General features: G+C 37.8%; 1 protein-coding gene across 2 annotated transcripts in view; it reads right to left on the bottom strand.

The window, feature by feature from the left end:
* Positions 1-8,164: 8,164 nt before the first annotated feature.
* Positions 8,165-24,842, bottom strand: part of SNTG1 (syntrophin gamma 1) — a 153,044-nt gene continuing 136,366 nt past the window's right edge. Inside the window, exons 16-17 of one of the 2 annotated variants that reach the window (XM_086472624.1) lie at positions 16,763-16,873; positions 8,165-8,323 (exon numbers count right to left, since the gene is read on the bottom strand). In XM_086472624.1, the coding sequence (XP_086328750.1) occupies positions 8,165-8,323; positions 16,763-16,873 (270 nt within the window). The remainder of the gene's footprint in view (positions 8,324-16,762; positions 16,874-24,842) is intronic. The other variant, XM_086472626.1, reaches the window with a different exon arrangement.

The raw sequence follows: 24,842 nt of genomic DNA, 5'->3' as shown, positions 1-24,842 counted from the left end.
GGAGTCAGCGATAGGAATCTCTGCACCAGATTGCACTGCACTGCACAGACATCTTCTGTATGAGCTTGGCTTGTGCATTCAGGCAAAATGAAAGCTGTCAGGGCATATGATTGCTTGCTATAAATATATCAAGGCGAGGAGGGGAAAGGGGGGACTGACACCAGGGCTGGAAAAGAACTATTTAAATTAGGGGATGATGCTGGCACAAAACCACATAAACTAGTTTCAGATAGGTTTAGGCTGGAAATTAGCAGACAGTTTCAAACCATCAGAGCAGTGAGATTCCAGAAGGCATTCCAACAAGAGGAAGAGGGCCAAAAAGCCTAATTACTTTTAGGATGACGTTTAAACATTTGTGAGAGGAGTTATATAACACGACTGCCTGAGGAAGCTGGATAAGATTCAGTGACTCAGAGTGTTCTTCCTAAGTTTATATTCCTCTGAACATTTTCCTACCATCTCACAAGCCCCTTGGTCCTTCACAGTAGGTCACTGGGTTCCCCTAATCCCCTCAGATAGCTCAAATCTCTCTTACCCTACATCAGCACTGGGGCCCTCGAGCTCCCTATCAGGGAAAAGCCCCATGCATCCTTCTGTGAAACTGCTCCCAGACACACCAACCACCCAGATACAAGTTCCCTTCGCCTTTGAGTTTCCATGTTAAGCACAGCCTGAGCTCCTGTTTCTTGGGAAAGGATGGAAGGCCTTAGCTACATGCTTCTTTCAAACAGTTGTCTTCTGGTGTGAACAGAACCTTCATGTTTGTGCTGTTGCCCTGATCTGAGCCTTTGCTGCGCTTGGTGGTATTGCAGTGCAAAGACCACAGACAACCACCCTGCTCTCTCTCTTCCTTGCTGAGACCCTTTGTCTTCCCTCACTAGCCTCTTGAAGAAAAACAGGAAAAATAATAACGATAATTAAAAAAAAAAGATAGCTAAAAGCATTTTGTATCTGTTCAAAAGAGAAAGGTGAGTTTGCATCTTGCCGCATGAGAAGTTTCTCTCTTTTCACTGAAGCTCATGGCACTTGATGGAGACGCCTTTTTTAAAATCCCGGTTTCTAGAGATATCTTCACATGACAATCTCAGCATCTAGCAAAAATCTTTCTAGTCCTCCGCCCTACAGCAAAAAAAAAGTCAGAAAAAGTTCAGGTTGCACCTTAGGTAGTCCAGAAAAATAGAAAGTAGGTGTAACACTATTTTCTTCTGTGCTCACAATTCTGCAAGGCCAAATTAGGGAGTATGGAGTGACAGTGCTGCCACACACCCTCTTCCAGCTGCTACTGGGCTCCCCCTCTTCCAGCATCTCTTCCCTCAATCAGGGAAAAGGACAAACAAAATTGAACTCATCAAAGTTGGATTTGTTCCAGTAGTTGCAGCGCCATTTGAAAGCTGTTTGATTACAACGGTGCACCAAGCACTGCAATGTTGAGCCCAAGTTCATTCCAACCAACACTAAGCAATTAAATTCCAATGGTAAAATAATCTGGTCGTAGGTGAGCATCATAGCCAGGGGAGAGGTGGATAGTTCCAAAATCCTAGGCAGACTTTAAGTGGGTGACATGACTTATGGGAATTATCACACAAGCGAGGAATTGTGATTATTTCTATTAAATAAACAATTGAACATGGTGTTAGGAAATAACTTTACCACACCAGGTCAAGTATTTTCTTAATCTCTCAGGCTTGGCTTTCAATGATATAAAACTCATACACTGTATGACTGAATGCAAAAGATTAGTTAAAAAAGTATTTATTTTCTATTTTTTCTGTTATGTTCCATTACAAAAAGAGGCAAAACAAACCATAACAAAAACAAAACAGAAGATAGCATTTTATTAGTGGTACATTAATGAGCTTAAACAACTAGGTGACTTATGTTTGTCACAAATACATATTACAAACAACCACAAAACCATAACTAAAAATGAAATAAATAATTTGAATAGTTTTTCTTATTTTTTTAATATTTATAAAATATATAGCACTTTCTATTACATTTTTTCAGTCATTTTTATCCATAACAAATTAAAACTTATGAGATATATTGCAAATATGCTAAAGGGATAAGAATAATTAAAAAAATCAAAGTTCCTGGAGGTATGAAAAAGTAAATCGGTTAATGTTTATCAATTTATTATCATATATCCTGATTGTGCATATCCTGCAAAAATAGCCATTTCTTCAACTAATATACATATTTTTCTTTATAGTATTATAAGATTAAGTTTTTAAATGTAAAGCTTCATGGATTTATGCTTCTGTTTTATAATTGTGCCTAATATGTAACTTTTATTAATATATACTGAATATCTTCCATTAGTATATACTAATATATACACACACACACATACACACACACACACTATGCATTATATATTAGTATATACTGAATAATAAAAGAATTTCTATAATACATAGTTGGGATTCTTGTGGAGAAAGTTGTTGGAAGTGGAAAGCATGTATACCATAGTGAAAACTGAGCAGGTTATGTAAATGAAAGCATTTCATTTTACACTGTTCAATGAATTTAAAAGATTACGTAATATACTGTAATAATATACAGAATCCAAACAGATTTTTTTTTTTTTATTCTGGTATTCCTACGCTTTTCTCTACGATTCCATCAGAATATAAACCACTATCTCTGCTAAACTTCCTGAAAATGGAGCCAAGCAAGTAGAAATGTGTTGGCATTACAGACCTTATTCCAGGAAAACACTAAAATTGCACTTAAGAGCCCTCCAAGTCAGGAAAGCACTTAAGCTCAGATATGACTTTATTTGCTTTAACCTGAATGTTAATCAGACACTCGAGCACTCTTACTGGTACACGGACGCCCTTGCCATAATCTTTCATACTGTCCCCTGACAGTGTAAGAGGTTTAGAGGCTCTGTCACGTAGCCAAGAGTAGAGTTTTGTGTCTGAGCAAAGGGTGTGAGGGGACAGGGAAGCGTCCTTGGGGACCCCGGAGCAAATATCCAGGTGTGTGTTTGTGGCATATGGGGAGAGCGCTGCAGCAGGGAGAGGGCTGACCAGCACGGCGTAGCCTACTTGCAAGTCAGTACTGTTCTGGTGTGGTTGAGGGAAAAAGGTGATGCAGAATAACCTGCCCTGGGCACCCATCAGCCTTCTTCAGCCTCATTCTGCCCCTTGCCATGGCGCAGTATCCTCCTTCATGTGTTAAGCTCTGGTGGGCTACACTGTGAAGCTCAACTTTCCAGGGTCCTTCAAGCACGAGCAGCAGCCACTGCAGAGACAGAAACGGCTGGCACCCGGAGCCGGCAGCCTCGCTGCTGGCATCTCAGAGGGTTTGTTCCTCTGGACTCAGCTCAGTTGGGCCGCGTGGTCTGAAAGCCCATCAGGACCTGCAACTCATATAAGTGTGATGCTCATTTAGTTTCACCCTAAAACCCCAGTTCATGTGCTTAAAGACTGCTCTGTGATATGAAGAATAGCCCAGTGAGTGGCAGCAGGCAGGAGCCTGGCTTCAAAAGCACATCCCTGACAAAATGGAAACACTAACGTAGAAGCACCTCTAGCCCCTTCGAGAGGCACACACACCTCACCTTCAGACATCCTAAGCTACAGTCCTGCCTTGTATGTCCCTTTTGAGAGACTTGAGTCCTCCCTTAGGCATCTAAGACAAGTACTTAAATTTCAGGAGCTTGAGTGAGTCTCATGTTTCCCATCATGCAGAGCTGCTCAGAGGTGTGAGTCCAAAGCATGGACTCATAACTGCCCGAGGCTGAACGTTTTTAAATCAGCTTCAACTTTTTTTCAGACACTACACTCTTTCAGAGACCAGACTCTGTAAGGAAATGGAAAGTGCAAAACAAGGATTAGAGATTAATATTAATAAAATTTTCCAAAAGGTTCCTTGGAATTTCCATACCAGAATAAAAACTGGTATTTGTTATTGGCATAGGGAATACTCAAGGGTACTTAGGCAATATGTAGCAAAGCTGCTGAATTTTTAAGGGCAGCAACTGTATATTCACAAGATCTTCAGCCTTTTTAATATTTTGTTTGATGTAAGAAACATCTTAAGGCATTAACTAAACCAAATCACATTTAAAGTAATAGGCTGCGGTATTAACAAATACCTACTCATGTTCAACTGTCCACTTTGAGGGGTTCTGATAAAGTCTACACGTAAAAACTAAATACATATATTTTTGAGGAATCAAGGATTAATGCGGAAAATAATATTTTTCATGATTCTCATCTCAAAGCATATTGATACTGTATATTATTGGTTTGTATTCTTATGAATTCTAGTTTGAATAGACAAAACTTCAAATCACTGGATTTAAAAAATAACCCACTTACAACTAGTTTGTCTCCACAAACTTCTTGCTGCACTTCATTAACAAAATAAAACGGTCAACATTTAAAAATATGCTGACTTTTATTTCAAAGGTGTCTTCGAACTACTGGAATGCAAAGCTCTCTTGAAAATCTGGAATGGTATTTTTAAACAGATGTAGGAAATAAAACGTATTCATTCACTGATGAAATCCAGAGGAACATGTATTCAAATCGGTAACACTTTCATAATAACATTATGCTAACACTATAACCTAACATATAGTTAGTTCTGTGAAGGTCGGGTCATCTAAAATTTCCATCATAAAACAAGGCAAATCAAACCAAATATATTTAGTTATACTTAAGAGTACATATTTTTGGTATACTATATAACATCACTTCAATAGGCACAATACTATAAAGAATTTTTTTAATTGAAACTTATTTAAGAATATCATGACATAAAGAGAACAAATTACATTTTATGCTATGGGTTTGTTGGTTTGCTCTTTTTTTGTTAAAATATTTGCTTTCACTTGCATACAGATTTTTAGCAAAAGCTCATAGCTCATTATAATTGTGTTTTATTGTCACTGGGCTGTGTTGACTTACAAAATACTTGTATTCATTATACACTACGTGTGAAATGAGAGGCTACAACATACGGCCTGGGTTTTGACATATGTGTATGAAGTTCACTATGCTTTAAATGGGAATCTCCTGTAGGTATTTAAAAGAAAAATATAGCCATTTAATATGTTTGAAATTATATGTTGCTGTTTCATGATTACTAATAAGACAGAGTTTAAAGTTTTCCTTCTTCGGTTCAAGACTGAATTTCTGACCAGCTTGCTTTAAAAGGGCAAGCCTGGATGCAGAGTCACCTCTGAATATTCTGTGAGGTCAGTGCCCAAACCCCTGCTGCATTTACAAACCAACACTGACCTGCAGTCAAGGCTGTGGCGTTTTATATTCTTTTATATCACTATTCTACATATCACTTTTATCTCTTTGAAAAGAAAAGTATTGATTAATCCCCACCAGTTTAGCTCTTTGAAATACAGGGGGTTAGAAAACCTAAAAAACCCCCACCACATTTACAGGTTAATGTTTGTCTCTTAGGGGTTGTATATTTAATGCCCAGTTACAAAAGTCTCATGGACGAATACAGCAGTTCTACAAACAGAAATCTTGACAGAGGTCTTTTGGATACCCTGGTGGAGTCCCAAAAGTTCATGTCATTAGCTCAGTTCTGCACAAGGAGCATTTTTGTAAAAATTTCTTTGAGAGGCTTTCATATCAGGGAATCCCTTAACCTCCTGCAATTTGCAACGACGTATTTTCTGTGGGTTTGGGTAGATGTTATGTTCATTTAAGCACACTAAACATCGTCCCTTAAACAACTCTCAGTTTCAGTGGTACAACTCTGCACATAACATGAACCGTTGAAGGAAAAACGTTCAACTGGCAGCTGATTAGATTTAGATTCTGCTGCTACCAGCAGAGCGTTTACTGAGGCGCCAGCACATGCCAACACTGTGATAGCTGAATGCCACAGCAACGCGCAAGAGGGAAGGTGATGATTTGGGAGCACGGAGGAGAACTGTCATTAACAGATAGTGGGCTTCTGTTTTCAGCGCTGTCAGTGCTCTGTCAAAATCTGTGTTTCCAGTATATGCTTTCTTGACAAGGACAGTGACTGAGTTACCATCGTTAAACCCCTCAGACTGTTGTAGCTTTGGCTTCAAAATTTCTGGGGTTTCTACTGTCTCAAGAACAAACTCCAGATCCCATGGACAGTCATGGTAGTTCTATGTGTCATTCAGAGACCAGGATGTGACCCCCTTACTTAGGGACAATTCATATAAACAAACACATGATGATGACTATGACAATGTTGCATTTTGATGACACTTAAAGCATTTAATAGCTGGATTCTGACATCATTCCATGGTATTTAGCCTAGAAAATAAATGTGTGACCCTTGGAGGTGTGCTAATAGGAAACAAGTATGTACTGAAAGACATTTGAAAGTGATAAAAGTGTCCCTAGAAAACATATTTTCAGAGTATCTGGAACTAGTATCAAGTGAGATCAGCTATACTTCAAGGCAAGGATACTCTCACACACATAAACCCAAATACCCCTAATGCAAAGCAAAAAACCAGAGGCATGATTTGCCCCTACAGTTCACTCATCTTTTGTCTCTGCCTTGCATTTTGAATTGTTCCCATTTTGAAAAACTTTCCTCTGGCTTCACTTTTGAAGTTTTAATTATTTTAACATGTAGACAAGGATGTGCCTGAATTAGTCTTTCTGCTAAACAAGGCAGATGGTGTCCGTAACTCTTACCCGCTATGTGCTTTTCTAACAAATCTAAGTGGAAAAAAAGGAAGTTTTGATTTCAATATAAGAAACAGAAACCCCATAAAGTACCACTTAAAATGTTGTGCACACACTGTAGCTGCAGTAACTGTTCTTCCTGCAGTTTTTTAGGTGCTCTTATCCTGTCTGGCAAAAAAAAATCCCTCACCTTTTCTTTTGTTTCAGCTATACCCCACACATGCTCCCACCACTCTTCCATCTTCAGCGATGTGTGTAATAGCCCAAAATTAATTTACTTTGAAAAATGATATTTAAATAAAGTTATTAAAGTTAAATTTACAACTCCCTCAGATTTCATCATTAAATGATACTCTGGAACTAGTATGTGGTCGAGAGTGATGTAATTAATATTCTTAACATACAAAGACATTATGCATTTTGTCATCTATTCTTTACAGGTTATTAACTTATTCCTGTCTTTTACTAACAATATGAAAAAAAAGAAATTATTAAGAATTCAGAGGGTGGACTCATTTGTCAAGCATAATGTAGAATGTCTATTTTGTTGAGAGCTTGAGTGGAACAGAGGTTCTACTTATGATGCGAAATCAAGGTTAAACATGGAAACAACATATGAGGTGGATTGTCTCTGAAACAAGTTCAACAGCTAAGTCTTGCGAACAAAGACTACCAGATTTACAGGATTTAATTCTTGACAGAAAAAAAAAAAAAAGGAAGTAAATAGCAGACATGATAGTTTACGCATTTGTACTTAAAATTAAATTCATATCATATTATTTTCACTTGAAGAAGAGGGACTTACTCATGGGAAGTTGTTTTGCTTTTCATGTGTGGGTTGGTTTTGGTTTTTTCTTAATGTATCAGTCCAATATGGCTATATCTTTGTTTTTGTTATTGTTAGACTAAAAGAACAAAATAGAAAAAGTAGCATGATTTCATGTATGGACACAAGTATGGATTTACAACAGTGCTTAAAGTGCTTTCTTATTTGAGGAGATACTTACACAAATGCCTTTTCATGCTTATCTCCTTGTCACCATGTATTATATGCTTGTTGCTTGCTCTTATGTCATTTATAATATAATGATAGGGTTTAAGTTCATACTCAGTTTAGTATATTGTCATTAAAAACATCTTAAAACAGGAAAATGACAATTCTATTTGTTTATTATTACAGTAATTTGAAAATTTTATTAAATACTGAAGTGCTTCATTTTGTCATTTATTCCTTTGCTTCCAGTGTTGCTTAAAGCACTATGTAAGTACAAACAGATCATACTAAAAGCATATCCATCCTATTTTGGGATTTCGACTAGGATTATTTACTGATGTCTTGCAGAACAGAGATGAATTTATGATCCCACGTGACCATTTATCTGCTGATGCTGCAAGATGTCTTGCCTCCAGGATTGGTTTCCACATACATGGTTCGCCAAAGGTCTACATCTTATGAATATTTATACATTGTTATGTCTTGCTGTTAAGTGGCAGTGCTGTAATGTGAGATGTCAAGTAGTATACTTTAATTTGCCAGTACCAGAAGTTGTGGGAGCAGCAGAAGTTGTGGCTTGGCTGCCTACATACAAAGGGTCCAAACAAGCCACTTTGGCTGCAAAGAATGAGTGGATACAGTGAAGGACTGCAAACAGGTTGGAAAACTCCAGCTCCTGGAAGTGAAAACAAAAAGATTAAACATGAAACAAAAGCACACCTCACAAACACATACCCCGGAATGAACCACTATTCAAACAGCAATAATTTTAATAGTTTGATGTAATTCTGCTAAAGTGCCTGACAATTCTCCATTATAGGGACTTAGACATTGACCTACCCCCATGCGGTAAATAATCATTTGGAGGCTAAGATGGACAAATTTATGGGTTAAGTGCCTCCATAGAAATATGAAATCTGACTGGCTAAAGGGGAAGGAAAGTGACACTACATAATATTCTTTTTTTGCCTCAGGCTAATGCAAATCTGGCACTTTTGCAGAGTAATTTAGATAGAAATTGAATGACTGCACCATAACAGTCTACACGTCCCTGGACTACTACTGTATACCCAATGTACCCACAAAGATCAAAGATGCTGAGTTCCACATATGTCACATTTGTTCATCACATCACCTCACACTGATAGCTACTACCTTACATATACTGATTCTTTAACCAAAAAAAGGAAAAAAAAAAAAAAAGACACATTTTCAAAAAGTGCTGCTATCACAGACTGATATTCTGGATTTGTTTTCATTGAGAGTGTGACTGTTATTGGACCGAAAAAATGAACAAATTCCATATTTTAAACTCACAAACTCTACGCTTTAAACTTATTAGCAATATCCGACAGTGTCCTCCTTTTTCTACATTAATTTACATTTCTTTATAGCTCTCCAGTGATGAGACTAGCTGGGACTCTTTCAGTCACCACTACAGAGGAAATAAATAAAACCTACATTTTTTTTACGTATATCAATTTGCTCCTTTGTGTCTAACTGATTTTATCTGACCAACCTTTTTTAGGTTATATTCAGTATGTGTTTTTGGAGTTGGCATTTAATCAATAAATATCTGTTGTATTTGAAAGCAAATACTGAGGTAGTTGAACACATGTAACTGCAGGGATGGTGGTGCAGAGTTGCCATCTTTTTGCTTTGATTCCCTGCTTGTATAGATTTATTCATGGTAATACGAAGCCAGTGCAGATATCTGCTGTATATTCTGTTTGTCTTTCTGTCCAGCACTGGTATTTCCAAGCTATGTAGGGCTGAGGGGTTTGGGGTTTTTTTGTTGTTGTTTAGAAGAATATTGATAATATAAATTCAACAAAAATTGCTAAATGTCTCAAAATGACATTAACCTGCAATTTTCTGCCTCTTGAGATTTCCCGGAAGATATTGCTTCATGTAATTCATGGAGACGTTCACAAATCCCCCATGTGCGAGGGGGAACAACTGCCTGAAAGCAGACAGCTACACGTGCAGAGTGTCCAGTGATCACTGAATGGGTGGAGCTTTGTTCACCTCCCTTACAACCTGAGCAGATGTCCTTCAGACACAGAGTCATAGAATCATAGGATCACTAGGTTGGAACAGACCTCTGAGATCAACGTCCAACCGTTGACCTAACATGCTCAGAAACAAATTTATAACATCCCATGAGCTTCTTTACATTCCTCTAACTACCAGTTCTCAATAAAGAAGATAAAGTTTATGCCAAATTTCACAATCCTGCCATCTGTGTCCATTTAAAAAAATCTGTTTAGAGGCATTCTCATTTTTAAGCACTGGGAGAAGGGCAACTTTATCATTATGCCAAAGGTTTTTTTCCTCCCCCAAATTGCAAAATAAGAAAATTTACATTGATTTCCATTGATAGGAAAGCAATAGAAATTCAAAGATGAGGAAACAAAGAATTATGGAAGCTATTTCAGAGTAAGAACTATCAGTCATTCAAATTAAGCTACTTTTCAGTTAACCCCTTTTAATTAATATATTATTTATTCTTCTGGTACTATAAAAATAAAACTGAAGCTTAAGATGAGTGAATACATAACTAGCAAAGCAGTGAAATATTCATAATATCAATTACGTGTGTTAGCTGTAGAAAGACTACATTTCCCCCTATGTCTCAACAGGATCAGCCTAATAAAGCAAATATTACAGTTTGAGAATGGTTCTAGTCAATTAGGTAACCCTACTACCTAAGAGTTCTTACTGTCATAATTACGGCTACTGGACACTGAATTTTCACAGCACATGAGTGCAATTATTACCAACAGTTATCACAAGTGTTTCTGTAACAGTTCGCAAAGAAAGTCTGGACTGAAAGGACAAAGATGGAAAGAGAAAACAGAAAAAGAGCGATCCCAGACAAAAAGAAATCCAACTCTTATTGCATTATATTAATGATACGACTACATAAACAATACATCTACAAAGTCATGCAATTGTAAGTTTGTAAGTATTCACGATATGGTTAGAAAAAACCTTTTCTTTCATCCATATATAAACTGCTGATAGAAGATATTTGTTCTTTCATCAAATGTGGTGTTACATGATCTTTCTACACTAGCACAGAATCCGATCTAAAATAGGCATCAAACAGATAATCCATGTGCAAGACATGGGGAAACTAAAAATTGAATCATAGAAACCTACACAGGTCAGAAATCTGAACTCAGAACGCAGACGCTGCAATTGAGCAATCACTCTGTAAAAATCCTAAGGATGTATACTTAAAACCCATTTAAAGATTATATTCTAAATTTGAAGAGCACTGTGATGCTCACAGAAACCCCCTCAAGACTAAGAGCAAGGATTAATTTAAAATTATATTTTGGAGAATATACTTGAAATGAGCAGAAGTGTCAGTCTGGAAAACGGTGCAAGCATTCATCAAGAGACCTTGCAACATTGGAAAGTGAGTGTTTTGTTCACATTACAACAGCAGTGACTCGGGCTATTTGTCTTAATTTAGATTATATTTCTATACAAGATTATTTCAAGTACAAATTAATTGGCTTTAATTACTATTAAGGAAGTATTAATTAATTCATAAGTAATCATGCTAAATCCTTGAAGTTACACTTCTTCCTTTGCTGATACCATCTTTCTGCCCTCTTCTGTTCTCCATATTCTAATAAGCAAAGACAACTGACTGGACCTTCATCTCGACGTGCTGATTTTTGTATTCACTTTGATTTTGTAATACTCAGCTTAGGGATTCAGCTAGTCTGTGAGCAAAAGCTAACCTGATGCAGCACAACTGTGTGACCTCGCCTCAGCTCTTCTGACAAAACTGTTGAGCTGTGAAAAAGCCCGGCAAGTTGAGAAAGGTGAAAGCACAGACCAAAGTGTAGCTTTTGAGTTTTACATATGTTTTACAAGGCACAGAAACTCTCAGATCACAGAGATTACCGATTGGTGCATTCACTTACAGAATTCAAATGGAAATTGCATGTAATAAGAGAAACAGCGCTGATGCTGACTTTTATATACATTACATACTCCTGTGTTTGGGAGCATATCTATATCTATATCTATATATCTATATCTATATCTATATTTCTATATCTTCATATATCTGTATCTATATCTATATATATCAAAACAGGATCTCTCATAGATTTACGATACTCTTCATTTTTGTCAGAAAAATATAAGGCAGTTTCTCTTTTCTATTGCAGTGGTCCAACACTTAGCCAGGTAAAATCGAAGAGCACAGCACTCTGAGTTTATTACAGTCCTGAGGTTGTGTTAGCCACTGGAAGCTGCTGTGATACTGGAGAGACACTAATGGATCATTAAACTATAGCCAAACATATAGGTAACTGGATAGGAAGGTGCCTAAGTGAATCCCTGTGTGCCTTATAGACAAGGAGGGAGCTTTGCCCTTTTGTGCTTGTTTTTTTCAATCCAACCCCAACAGGTCAGTAAGAAGGAAGGAGAGGGACACGCAGGCTCCACGTGCTGCCAAGCCGACAGCTCTATTTTCTGGCTCTCACTCAGAAAAATTCTGTCTGACTGTGCAAACTTGTGCAATATCTCCTGCTGAATGACAGCTGGGAAATAACCTACAGATTGGAATGTCTAAGGGGTATCGGTGAGTAATGTTGCCCCTAAGTGGTTTTCTCCTCAGAATCCACTTAGATCTTGCCTTAGAAACCTCCAAGTTAGGTGTTTGCATCCCGGCATCGTGCCATGGACCCACTGGTGTGACCTATGGTAATTACTGTTCAGATTTTTCAGACTGGAATTGCTTAAATCTTCTTTTATATTACACTATCTATCTTTATAGTAACATGATATTACTTAGAGGGAAGCCAAACAAAAGCATCAGTACTAAGTCTTGCAGAAAAAAAGGCAGTATTTTAACAATATCTGAGAGACAAGTGCAAATATTTAAATATCTTAAATTATTGTCAAGCTGAAAAGAAGTATACCTGGTCAAAGTGTAACTAAATCCATAGCACACATTGTGTGTCTCATGCCATTCTTAATTTTGTTAAGTCAGGCATGAAGCACATTGTAAAAAAATTCGACAGCACTATAAAAATATTAGTTATTCAGTGCCAGTGAAGGACTTTCTATCACTTATGAATATAAACTCTGGTGGCAAGTGTGTTTCTCAAAAAAAAAAAGCGGGCTGATGAATGGATGTCGTTCAGCATTTTCTCTCAAAAAGTATTTTTGCTAGATTCTTCTAACATTAACAGGGATAGGTTTGTATATTCCACCTGAATACAGAGGAGATGCTGGACAATTATGAAGACAGTATAGCTAAAATTTACAATGCTGCTGCATAATTATTTTTTTCCAAGCAATGTCCATCTCCAGGTCCGACTGTATTTCTAGAATAATAACAAATTTATCTAAAATCTGGATCAAAATTCAATAGCTAAGCACTCTGCCAGTCTTAATTCTCTAGATAATGAGCAAGTGTTCTATAGCACAGATATAACATGCCATAATCACACACATCTGGGATAGCATGAGATACACAAACTGAGCAGCATTGGAAATGAAGGAAGACAGGAAGCATCTGGATTTTGATACTTCATATTTTTATAGGAAGGAATTATATAGAATCATAGAATCATTAAGGTTGGAAAAGACTTTTAAGATCAAGTTCTACCGTAAACCCAGCACTGCCAAGTCCACCACTAAACAACGTCCCTAAGTGCTACCTCTACACATCTTCTGAATACCTCCAGGGATGGTGGCTCTGCCACTTCCCTGGGCAGCCCACTGGAACGGGCCTTTCAGTGACTAATTTTTTCCTAATATCCAATCCAAACCTGGTGCAACTTGAGGCCGTTTCCTCTTGTCCTGTTGCTTGTTACTTGGGAGCAGAGACCGACCCCCACCTCACTGCACCCTCCTTTCAGGCAGCTGCAGAGAGCGATAAGGTCTCCCCTCAGCCTCCTCTGCTCTGGACTAAACACCCCCAGGTCCCTCAGCCGCTCCTCACCAGACCTGTGCTCCAGACCCTTCCCCAGCTTCGTTGCCCTTCTCTGGACACGCTCCAGCACCTCAGTGTCCTTCTTGCAGTGAGGGGCCCAAAACTGCACCCACCATTCAAGGGGCAGCCTCACCAGTGCCGAGCACAGGGGGATGACCACCTCCCTACTCCTGCTGGCCACAGTACTTCTGATACAGGCCAGGATGCTGTTGGCCATTTTGGCCACCTGAGCACACTGATGGCTCATTTTCAGCTGGCTGTTGACTACGATGAAAGTAATATTATTTAAAAAACCAACAAAAACCCTATGGCCAGACCATCTTACATTTGAAGGGAGCAAGTGAACTATAGTGCGTTAAATACATTAACACATTCCATCAGTGCCATAGCTGAAACTCTGAGATGGAGGAAAACAGACCGTGGAGGAAAGAAAGCACGAGTCTCAGATCAGGTACACATACGCTGTAGCAGGTTCTGCATAGCGTGTGTTATTGTTAACGATGAGAAAAAAGCACTCTCAGTTCTAGTGACTGTATTAAGCTGTATCAAAGATATCTGCCATGTCCTGCTTCCACGATATTGCTCGGGAATGAAAAAGTGAAGAGCCCTAACATGCTGGGGCAACAGCTCCTCAGATTTTTGGCTTTTTCTCAGCTGTGAGCTTTCAATTCACTATATTCTGATTATTCCCCATATAATATAACTAGCAAAAAATTATCTTTTCATAAACAAAATGTTATGCTGTTTCCTCTTACAACAGTGGGTCTCCAGGCCATCTGAAGCACAGAGCTGCATTTAACAGGTGATGATAGCTGTGGCCATGAATATTCATCACAACCTTTAACAGATGTTTTACAAAATTCCCATCATCTGATACCAAATGAAGCCTGCATACAGTATGCATGAAACCTTGCACTACAAGCATTACTGAAAATCTGATTAACATTTCCTGATGACTCAAGAGTTCCCCAAATAGCTATACCTCTAACTCGGTAATGCTACCAAAGTCCAAAAAACAGAGGCTAGATCGTTCCACCTCTTCTCATGCTGAATAGCACTTTAAACCCATGAAAGGCTTAAAGGATACTGAAGGGGCCTATCCATAGAATTTTAAACTATCCAATATGGCACAAGAATCTTTACATTCACTTTACAGCCAGATTTATCTATATTTCTTAGACTAAGCAACACACTTCATATGTAAACAAGTTGGAATGGATTGAAATACTCTCTAGAAATGCCATAGCACCTTCCAAAGACAACATACTCTGACATTTTTTGATCATGATGTAACTGCTAAGCTTTGATCACCAAGAAAATGAATTAAAAGTAACAAATTTTTATTTCCAAATGGGAAAGTTTAAATTTATTATAAAGTGAAGCAACCAGGGATCATGACAGAATATTAATAAGCATGATAGCAAGTCTGTAAAATATGTTGCCTTCATAAGGTAGAAGGTAGAATTTCTACCATGATAAAAGGTAGAAAGATGAAATTTCCTAGAAATAAAGCTCTATTCAGTTTGAGTGGGAATAACAATAGGTACAATAAAGGTCCCAGGATATCTCTAAGGCTTATAAAGTAATTTGCATGACAGATTTCATTTAAAACATGAAAACATTCTGATGAAAACTATTTTTCTTCTTAAAAATGTGGATTTCATACTCTGTTTTTAATTTTTTAAAAATTTAATTTAGTATTAAAAATATATTCAGTTTTACTGAAAAAAAAAAAAAAAAGAAACATTGCCCCATTCTTGGATTCCGGTGAAATTTCTTGTTCCAAAATCACTAATATAAGAGCAGTAACAGACAGATATTAGAAAAATAATCATGAGTTTCATCCTTCAGCTGTACTTAGGAGCATGATAAAAGATTCCACTTAATTGCTTAAGCAAATATCATCCTCACGGCATTAGGCTGTTATTAGAGATGAAAAGAAATTCTGTACTATTAAAACAATTTCTGAAGGAAATCAAAAGTAAGAAGATATTTGTCTTTGAGATGTAGCAGAACACGAAGGTATTGAAAGCCATGGCCCACCATGTTTTGTTGCCGTTAATTTAATGGGAGCTCTTACATACCTTTATTGTACTGAGTACAACGTCCAGAATCAAGTAAATAGCAGTTAGGCAGAAAATAATTAATACCAAACATACAGAGACACGCAGGAAGGAAAAACAATTGCTTAATGTAGCTATTTGCATTTAAACTCACACCTGGCCCTGATAGAATGCCTTTTTTCTTTACGCACTTTATTATGCTGTGTATATTTAGCCCTTATAAACAACAATTTGGTTAAGCATTTCCTTTTTGCTGGTGGAACCGTATTGTTATCACATTCAATCAGCAACTTTCTCTCTGACATGGTCAGGAAAAATGGTTCAAAAGCAAGGCTTAATGATGGCCAAGTAAATAGTCTTCAAGTTTACACAAAAACTAGGATTCTAGTCAAAAAGACCTTTGGATCCAGACTCTCAGACAGTTCCAGCTATCAAAGATCCTCACACATGTGGGGACAGTAAATGCCCTATTCTCAAAACACATAAATCAAACTAAGCATAAATCTCTCAGGGTTACTGTTTTCATAATTTAACACTTGAATCAAAAGCACAACTGAATACACAACTCTGCTGATTATGAATTAGACACAGACACGAAGCTTCAGTCTTGTAGGGAGGACGTGTTTAATCCACACTGTTTTGCTCAGAGAAATAAAACCAGATTTTAGACCTTTGCGGTGTTTTGTCCTCAGGTTGACTTGAGGATATATTTGCACAATTTCTTGATGATATGAGTATAGAGTGAAAAACCGGGCATTCAAGCTCTCACCTGGCTTTATCAAAGTGATAACAAGGAGAGTTGGTAAATCTGCTTAAAACCATATATAGTGAGTCCTTTTTTTAAAATTATTTTTTAATATAATTACAACTTTCAAAAGACTTTAAACTTGCCAAAATCCAAGCAAACAATTCAGTTTTCTTTTCTTGGAATCACTTTTGTTTTCTTTGCATTCTTTTACTGTGTACATCAATCCAGTATTTCTAAGTAATTTAGTTTAATTTACTCCTCCATTCCACTAGCTGCTTTGATAACTACTTTTAATGTACATTGCCTTTACAAAAAAACAAACTGTATTTTTTTTACCTTTGCTTCAATTTGCTTAGTATCTTGGTTTTGGAACAAAAATTTGATTTTGCTCTTCCCATCATCTGAAGAACCTTTGAGCTGGGAAAACTTGTACCTCCAAAGTACAGCCTAGAGGAAAAAAACAAAAACAAAAACAAACATAAAAACCATACACAACGAGTCAGTGTAGTTATCATTGAAAATCATATTAGAAATAGTCGATCACCTTCCAAGGGAACTTTCAACCCCTCTACGGTACATAATTAAAAGAAATTAGTATTATGTGGTCTGATGTCCCTTTGCCCATATGGATGTATTATACTTTGGCAGTGTCTGATTCAGATCAGTCAGACTACATTTGTGAAATTTATTTTGAAATTCTTTTATCTATGTTTAATCCTGATTAAACAAAAAAAAAGAGGGGGTTAGTAAATTCATTGTCATGCCAAAAAACAAGGATATTTTTCCACCGATGATTCTCTATTCCATCTGAAGAAATAACTTGTCATAAAAGTTCTTTTTCTTTCCACAATAAAAAATCTAATTTGATTAACATAAAGAGCATATAAAATTAAAACCAAATATATATTTTTAAATTATAAAATAACAAAAGGAAACCCTGTAATGAGAAGTTATTTTGAGTTTACTTATGAGAGCTCTAATCAGGAACTTGAGCAGCTTGTTAATTCTAAGCATATCAGTGGCCTTTCACGTAATCATACTATGAAATATATTGTTTCTTGTTAAAAAAAAAAGACAGATTGCTCTACAGAATAAACATGCGATTAATAAAATTTACAGCTGGCAAGGAAAACATCTTTTTTATATATATCTAGTGTGTATTTATGTAGAAAAAAATACATGTCAAACTACTTTCCTTGAAAGTGCAAAAAGAGCTATTTTTTATCGTAGAGTCTTTCCAGCCTCCTTTAAATATAACTGCCACACCCTCCAGATATTTTGAAGCACTAACATTTTTCATTGTGATTTCAGTAGTATTTCACATAATTATAAGGTCACCGTCACTCACGTTGTGCTGTTATTTTGAGGAGACATTAATTTCACACGCATTGGACAACACAGGAACTGAAGGCAAGAAGTACTGCTCCACTTTCTTTTGTCTAAGGGTGCGCAAACGCCTTCTCTCAGCGGCGTAGCACGACACTTCCACCTGTGTGCCCTTTGCCTATATCTATGAATGATTCAGTATCAACTTGAAATTAAAAGGAATATGAGGGAGGTCAAATTTTATCTGTCCTAAATCTATGCAGGTCCCTTTGCTTCAGAATGTTTTGATCTCTGTATGCTAATGACTGGCAAAAATCTTTACCCTGTACCAAGCTAAATAAAGTTAGCTGTGTTTGTCTTAGTAACTTGAAGAGGAGAAACCCCAAAAGGACAGTATCTTAACTGTGCACAGTATACAAAGCAAGTGCCAGAATTATTTTCCCCAAAATGCTCTCTATACATTTGTCCCTTCCAGATAAAAAGTCCTTAATCTCAGCACCACTTTCATTCTCTGTCTGTATGTGACAGGTGAGCTCTCATCTACCATAAACAGAGTTAAGGACATCCTGTTTCAAATAAACTAGAGGAATTCAGCGATTTATGTGAAACTGTATCACATTTGTTTCAAATGCTGTCCTCCTGAGCCAACCGATCTGTGTTGCAGGAAATAAAACAGCTTCTCTCATCTCTAAGTGTGGGCAATTCCTTTCACCTTGTTTGATCAATGATGTTTACTTATGTCCTGTAGATAGTCAGTTAAAAAACCAAAACAACCCAGTATACCATTCAGGTGGCCATACTTCCTACCTAGATTGTAAACTCCTTTTTTTGCAGACCTATGTAATTCAACAAATCTTGTCAGAAGATCAAGACCATTGCCTTTCTGCAGGGACAGCAAATCTAGTTAAGCTTGTCATTTCCTAGATGAGAAATGTAAAGGGCATTGATGGTCTCATTATCTCAGGAGAACAACAATCAAAGAAACAAGCTATCATCTTTCTCTTCTCTGGTGATGTATGGGGAGTCCAGGAGAGAGGTACAGTAGTAACAAGGACACTTAGATGGGCAGGCAGAATCCCCCTGGTCTTATTCCCAATCAGATTAAGTTTGAATGAAGATGAAGGATGTACAGAACTGCAGTACTTTGGCATTTTCCAAGCAGTTTTGCCTCTTGCTTCATTCCCACTCAGAGGAAAGAGAATGACAGTCACCAAACCACAGGCACGATTCAAGAACAGACTTCAGTTCATGCATAACATCGGTTTTGGAGAGCCCTGCTTAGCAATGGCTCTTACTTAAGCACATTGGGAGGGGATGAAATCCTCCTTGAGACTAATGTCAACAAGACAGCACTTCTTCCATCAGGATTTCAAAACAAGTTCCTAGAACTGACAGTTCAACAGCATCATTTGTAGAGAACATTAAACACTTTTTGTCTAAAATGTAAGGAATAAAACCGCCATTGACAATGCATGAAATGATTCCCAAATGGAAGAGCTATCTGCTCCTTTTGAGTGATCTTCAACAAATTGCACACATTTTTCCCAAAGATGTCTACATGAAGGGGGGGGTCTTTTTACAAAAATGAGAGTGGAGAAATGTTGTGAGTTTTAAATTATTAAGTCGGGAATATAACATATTTCAAACATGCAGGCTAGTCATCCTGGCTACTTTTTTTCTGGAGAATTTCTGAATAACAGTTTGAACTGGGATGAACACTTGTTCACTCTGGTACACTCCGGATGTGTCTATACCTCAATGTACCACACTACATTATAAGTGTAACAACTAGCTTAAACTAGATGTCCAAATTCCAGATAGCTAAAATTGGGTGATTTAGTCAAGCATATCACCAGAAAACCCATTTAACTCCTTGTCTCCTACCAAAGAAGCTGAAGGGCTTCCTTGTGTAGCCAGGATTGCACATTTTGCATGTGTAGCAGACAGACGAGATGATGCAGAACACTGTGACCAGCAGTCAGATCACTCAGAGTGTCTTGGGGATCCCTGCATTGCTTTCTCTTGTGGTTTCATACATTCTGGGTGGTTTTTCTCTCTTTTCATTTTCACTACTGCAAATGCATAAGCAGTGAACAGGACCAGACCTATCCTTTTTCATAGTGCCAAAGTAGAAAGGAGAAGCAAGACCTACTCACCTAAGCACCCATTTTCAGAGACGTGTAGCTATAGCAGTGACATAAACACATGAGAGAGAATTTCACATGTTGTTATCTTTCGTGTTCCTACAGGCTGACTTCAGTGTCACGGTGCTTGCTGCAGTGACTGTTCAGAATTTTAATTTTAAAGGCTAATTCTCCTGCATTAGGACTAGGCATCCTCGGGGACACCGATCTACATCACTGGCGATGCCAAGTGAATCATTTTTTCGTATTTTTGAACATCACAGTTCCTCAGAACCATTTGTTGAATGCTTGCCTCAGAGAGTTAGCATAGGTTGATATAATTTTGTACAACTATATACCTATTTATATATAGTTTGCCTTCTAAGCAATAAGCACATTTGTAAAATGTTGGCTTTTTCACAAATTGCCAAAACCCTAAACATGTGTCTGTCATATAAATTGTTCCTAAATCAGTTTTTATGAACTATAAAATACAAGCAGAAATACTTACTGGTTTGAAGGTGCAGTGTTACTGAGCTCAGATAGGGCTTCTTTTAGTTAATAAAAGCAGCCTGTTCTCTTCAAGTGCTTTCCTTGTATAATCCTCAGTAACTGTGTATAGCCTGCATTACTGAGAATATTTTACAGGACTATAGATAGCATTTTTTAAGGAACTAGTAAATTTTCCTTTACCCTAAACCAGATTTGACAGGTGGACCAGGTGGCAGTTCCTTTTAAATCACAAATTGCAACCAAATTCAAAAAGATTCTGTGGTAGATGCTACTCGTGAGGACCCTGAGACATTTCTTAAATCCAGGCACACAACCTTATCAAGCCTTGATGGAAGACCAAGATGAGAACCCAGTATGCACTATTTATTCCTTTTGAAAGGGAACTCTCAAGCCATGAGTAGAGGCAGAAGTTGTGAATAACACCAAGCAGCCCATTTCAGAAACTGGGAACCAAGGAAACAGCATATACTGAAAATACCACCAGATTCACAATTTGCATACATGCAGTGTGGTCATGGAAAACCTGACATAGTTAACCCATGTTTTGAGAAGTGCACTGTAACAGGACAATCTCATTGAACAAATACTGTATGTATCATGCAGAACATTGAAAACAACCAATACAATATAAATCCTTTTCCCAATTATTATTCATAGATCGCTTAGGCTCCTTTTTACATTTTATACCATTTAATAAAATTAACTTCAGAGAATACCAAAATGCAATGCAAACAAATAAACACTGCAGACAAGCTGACAAATTAGATTTAAGACTTCTCTTGAGATGCTATTAAATTATTGTAATAAGAAATCATCAAAAAGCGAAATCCTGTCTTCACTGAAATTAATAGGATTTTTTTTTTTTTTTCCTTTTGACATATCTGGGACCAAGATTCTTCACCAATACTTTTTAATGAGAAATATTTTATTTATAAGTAATCATCTAGGACTCATTTGTTCTAGTCTTTGTAACCAAATTACTGCCTATTATCTTCTGCTAGTGTTATTTTGCTGTAATTACCCAAGGATGCTCTCTGCCTGCATATTTTTATTTTATAGATGGAACATAAATGCAACACATAAATGGCACATGGAAGAAAAGCTATTGACTTCAATGCCTGTAATACTTTGCTGATGTTCCCCATAGCCACACAAATGAAGAAAATTATATCATTTCTATTCTTAGCTCTAGTCCTCAATCTAGAAAAACATATTCTGCAAGAGACCTTAGAAAATATTTTCACTTTAATATCATATGTCAGCTTGCTACTCATTCCCATAATTTCAGAATCCTGGACTAAACTACATACAAATTTGATGAGATGTCATCAAACAAAATCGCTTCCCATCTAGATCATGGTAACGGAAAAGTCGGAATACATCATACTTATCTTAATTTAGGGTAAATTGGGAGCGTTGCTTAGGGTTTCTGTTTTGTTTTATTTTGGGTCAAGGATCTTGATTTACCCTAAACAGAGACTGAATCACCAAACAAACATAGAATAAATAGGTGTCTCTGTATTTTTACTTACCATACTCTAAGGAATATGCATAGAAATATGAGTCTCTGACTAGTCCACGGCTCTGGGATAGCTATATGATTTAGCAAGGATATACAGGGCATTTTCCATTTTCCACCTCCAACCAGAACAGAATTAATTTGTCTCACTAATCAATTACCTTCAATTTATTTTTAAACAGTCTTGCCTCTTCTATATTGCATTATGCACTGTGGACCAACTCTGTTCTTGCAAAAAGACCATTTACACCCAATGAACTTGTCAAACGGTGTTTGCACCACATACTGCAACAACATCATTTCACCTGCCAGTGCCCATCAAATACAGGTTTTCCCTCTTCTTCCCATTGACATGAATCATACGGGTTTTATTATGTAATAGCAAAAGAAGTTTGGCCTCAGTAGGATGCTCGGAAAAAACCTGACGGAGTCTGTCAGTGTTCTGTAATGATTACACAGCTTCATCTCAGACCACCTGTAAACGGTGGAGTAAATTAAGAAACCATCTTTATTAAGGAAAGGATGTCAGAGGGCAATTTTCAAATATTAGCTTCAGCAAGTCTCTTTGTCTTTTCCATTGCATCTTCAAAGAGTTGTAACTGTACTTTTCCAACACTCGCCTCCTTTTCCCTTGATACTCTGACCGATTAAATCGTTCTTCTGTTTAGCTTTTTAAGACCATTTTCAATATATATATTTTACAGAATTATGCTAAATTTCAGCGGACACCTTTCAAGCTAATGTTGTTTGCCATCTGACTAAAATAAGTGATACTCCTATGAGTCAAAGTAAATCAAGAGCAGATGCCTTGTAGGTCCTTATTTTCAAGAATAAAAGTAATTGGGTCTTTGGGCACCTGGGACACACCTTAATTTGGCTGCTTGTCTCATACCTAATTGAGAAAGATTGCATTCTTGCAAAGCGACACTTTGTCCATACTGATAGCAGCAGTAGGGAACTGAGTAGGATTAAAATCTTGTTCATGCTCAGTTCTACTGTGTTACTGATCTCTGGAGAGTGTCTTACTACAAAAGAATTATGGTCCAAGGCAATTTCCTTTGTCAACTGCTGTGGCTTTATAACTGTAAAGGGAAAGGCAGGGGAGGACACAGGATATAGAACAAAAATGAGACAAAGGAAATAAGCAAGAAAGTCAGCCTTAATAAAATAACCGTTCTTGTCCATTACTGAAGTTACATAGAATGTTAAAAGACTACAGTTTATTTGCTTACTACTGATGGATGACCTACCAACATTTGTTTGTTTCTAGCCACAGTACATAAAACTGTATGAACCATGCTTGACGGCTTATATCAAAGTTATAGCAGCTATTTGTTCAGCATTTCAACTTCTAAGCATAGAATAAATATTTGTTCACAAGAGTCACATTATTAAATCACCACCTTGAAGTGAGCCTGGTTTCCTTCTGCCTTCTTTATTATTGAATATATCAATATTCAACCCTTTGGATATCAAGGGTTTTTTACATGCAGTTTTATTTCAATATGTAGTATGTGTATGAGCTGTGTAGAGATCGACCTTAAGGTATGTATCCCTAGAAAACATGGAGTTTGTTCCTATGGAAATCAAAAGAAATTCTGTTGTGTATTTTAGTATGAAAAAGGTATTTGCAATACTGTTTGTGGTTTACAGTGTATTCCCTTTTTTGATGATGTGCACAAGGTGTCTGTGAGAGAACAGGTAACAGGTGAGCTTCATTGAGATGCACCTCGTGGGCCAATATGGGGCCTTCGTTACTTCGTTCTAGCACCACCATATAATTCAGCAGCACTTTAATTTATTTTCAGTCCTGTAAGGGAAGATTTTTTTCTATTCTGACAAACCTATTTTTTTGACTGCTGCTTTAATGAGCAGTAAATGTGACGAAGTACAGATATAGCACGGTGCACGGGTAGATATATTGCAATGTACACTCACACAAACACATACATATATTACTTGTACAAGCTATGATGCAAATATGCCCATTATAGAAAACAGTTTTAATGAGTATGTCGGTATAAGCAGAAACATATATAACATGCACATGGCTATGTACACAGAATCACAGAATGGTTTGGGTTGGAAAGCACCTTAAAGACCAGACAGTTCCAAGCCCCTGCCATGGGCAGGGACACCTCCCACCAGAGCAGGTTGCTCCCAGCCCCATCCAGCCTGGCCTTGAGCACTGCCAGGGAGAGGGCAGCCACAGCTGCTCTGGGCAGCCTGGGCCAGGGCCTCACCGCCCTCACAGGGAAGAATTTCTGCCTCAGATCTCATCTCAATCTCCCCTCTTTCAGCCTGAAACCATCACCCCTTGTCCCATCACCACACCCCCTGACCAAGAGTCCCTCCCCACCTTCCCTGCAGCCCCCTTTCAGCACTGAAGGCCGCTCTAAGGTCTCCCCGGAGCCTTCTCTTCCCCAGGCTGAACCACCCCAACTCTCTCAGCCTGTCCTCACAGGGGAGCTGCTCCAGCCCCTGAGCATCTTCGTGGCCCCCTCTGGACTTGCTCCAACAGCTCCAGGTCCCTCCTGTGCTGGAGGCCCCAGAGCAGGACGCAGCCCTGCAGGTGGGGTCCCACAAGAGTGAAGCAGAGGGGCAGAATCCCTTCCCTTGACCCACTGCCATGCTGCTCTGGACGCAGCCCAGGATACGGTTGGCTTTCTGGGCTGCAAGCACACACTGCTGGTTCATTTTGAGTTTTTCATCCATGAGTATCCCCAAATCCTTCCTGGCAGGGCTGCTCTCAACCCACTCATCGCCCAGCCTATATCTGTGCTTGGGATTGCCCTGATTGAAGTGCAAGACCTTGCACTCGGCCTTGTTGAACCTTGTGATTTTTGACAGTTGTTCAGTTATTCCACTATTCAAGTTACCTAAGCAACAAAACAGTGTTTAAATTCTTTTTTCCCTTTTACATTTCAAGTTAATA

Source organism: Leptosomus discolor, chromosome 13 (assembly GCF_034619465.1).
Source record: "Leptosomus discolor isolate bLepDis1 chromosome 13, bLepDis1.hap2, whole genome shotgun sequence".
Taxonomy (NCBI): domain Eukaryota; kingdom Metazoa; phylum Chordata; class Aves; order Leptosomiformes; family Leptosomidae; genus Leptosomus; species Leptosomus discolor.
The sequence above is the reverse complement of the archived record's forward strand: the minus strand, read 5'-3'. Positions and strand labels throughout refer to the sequence as shown.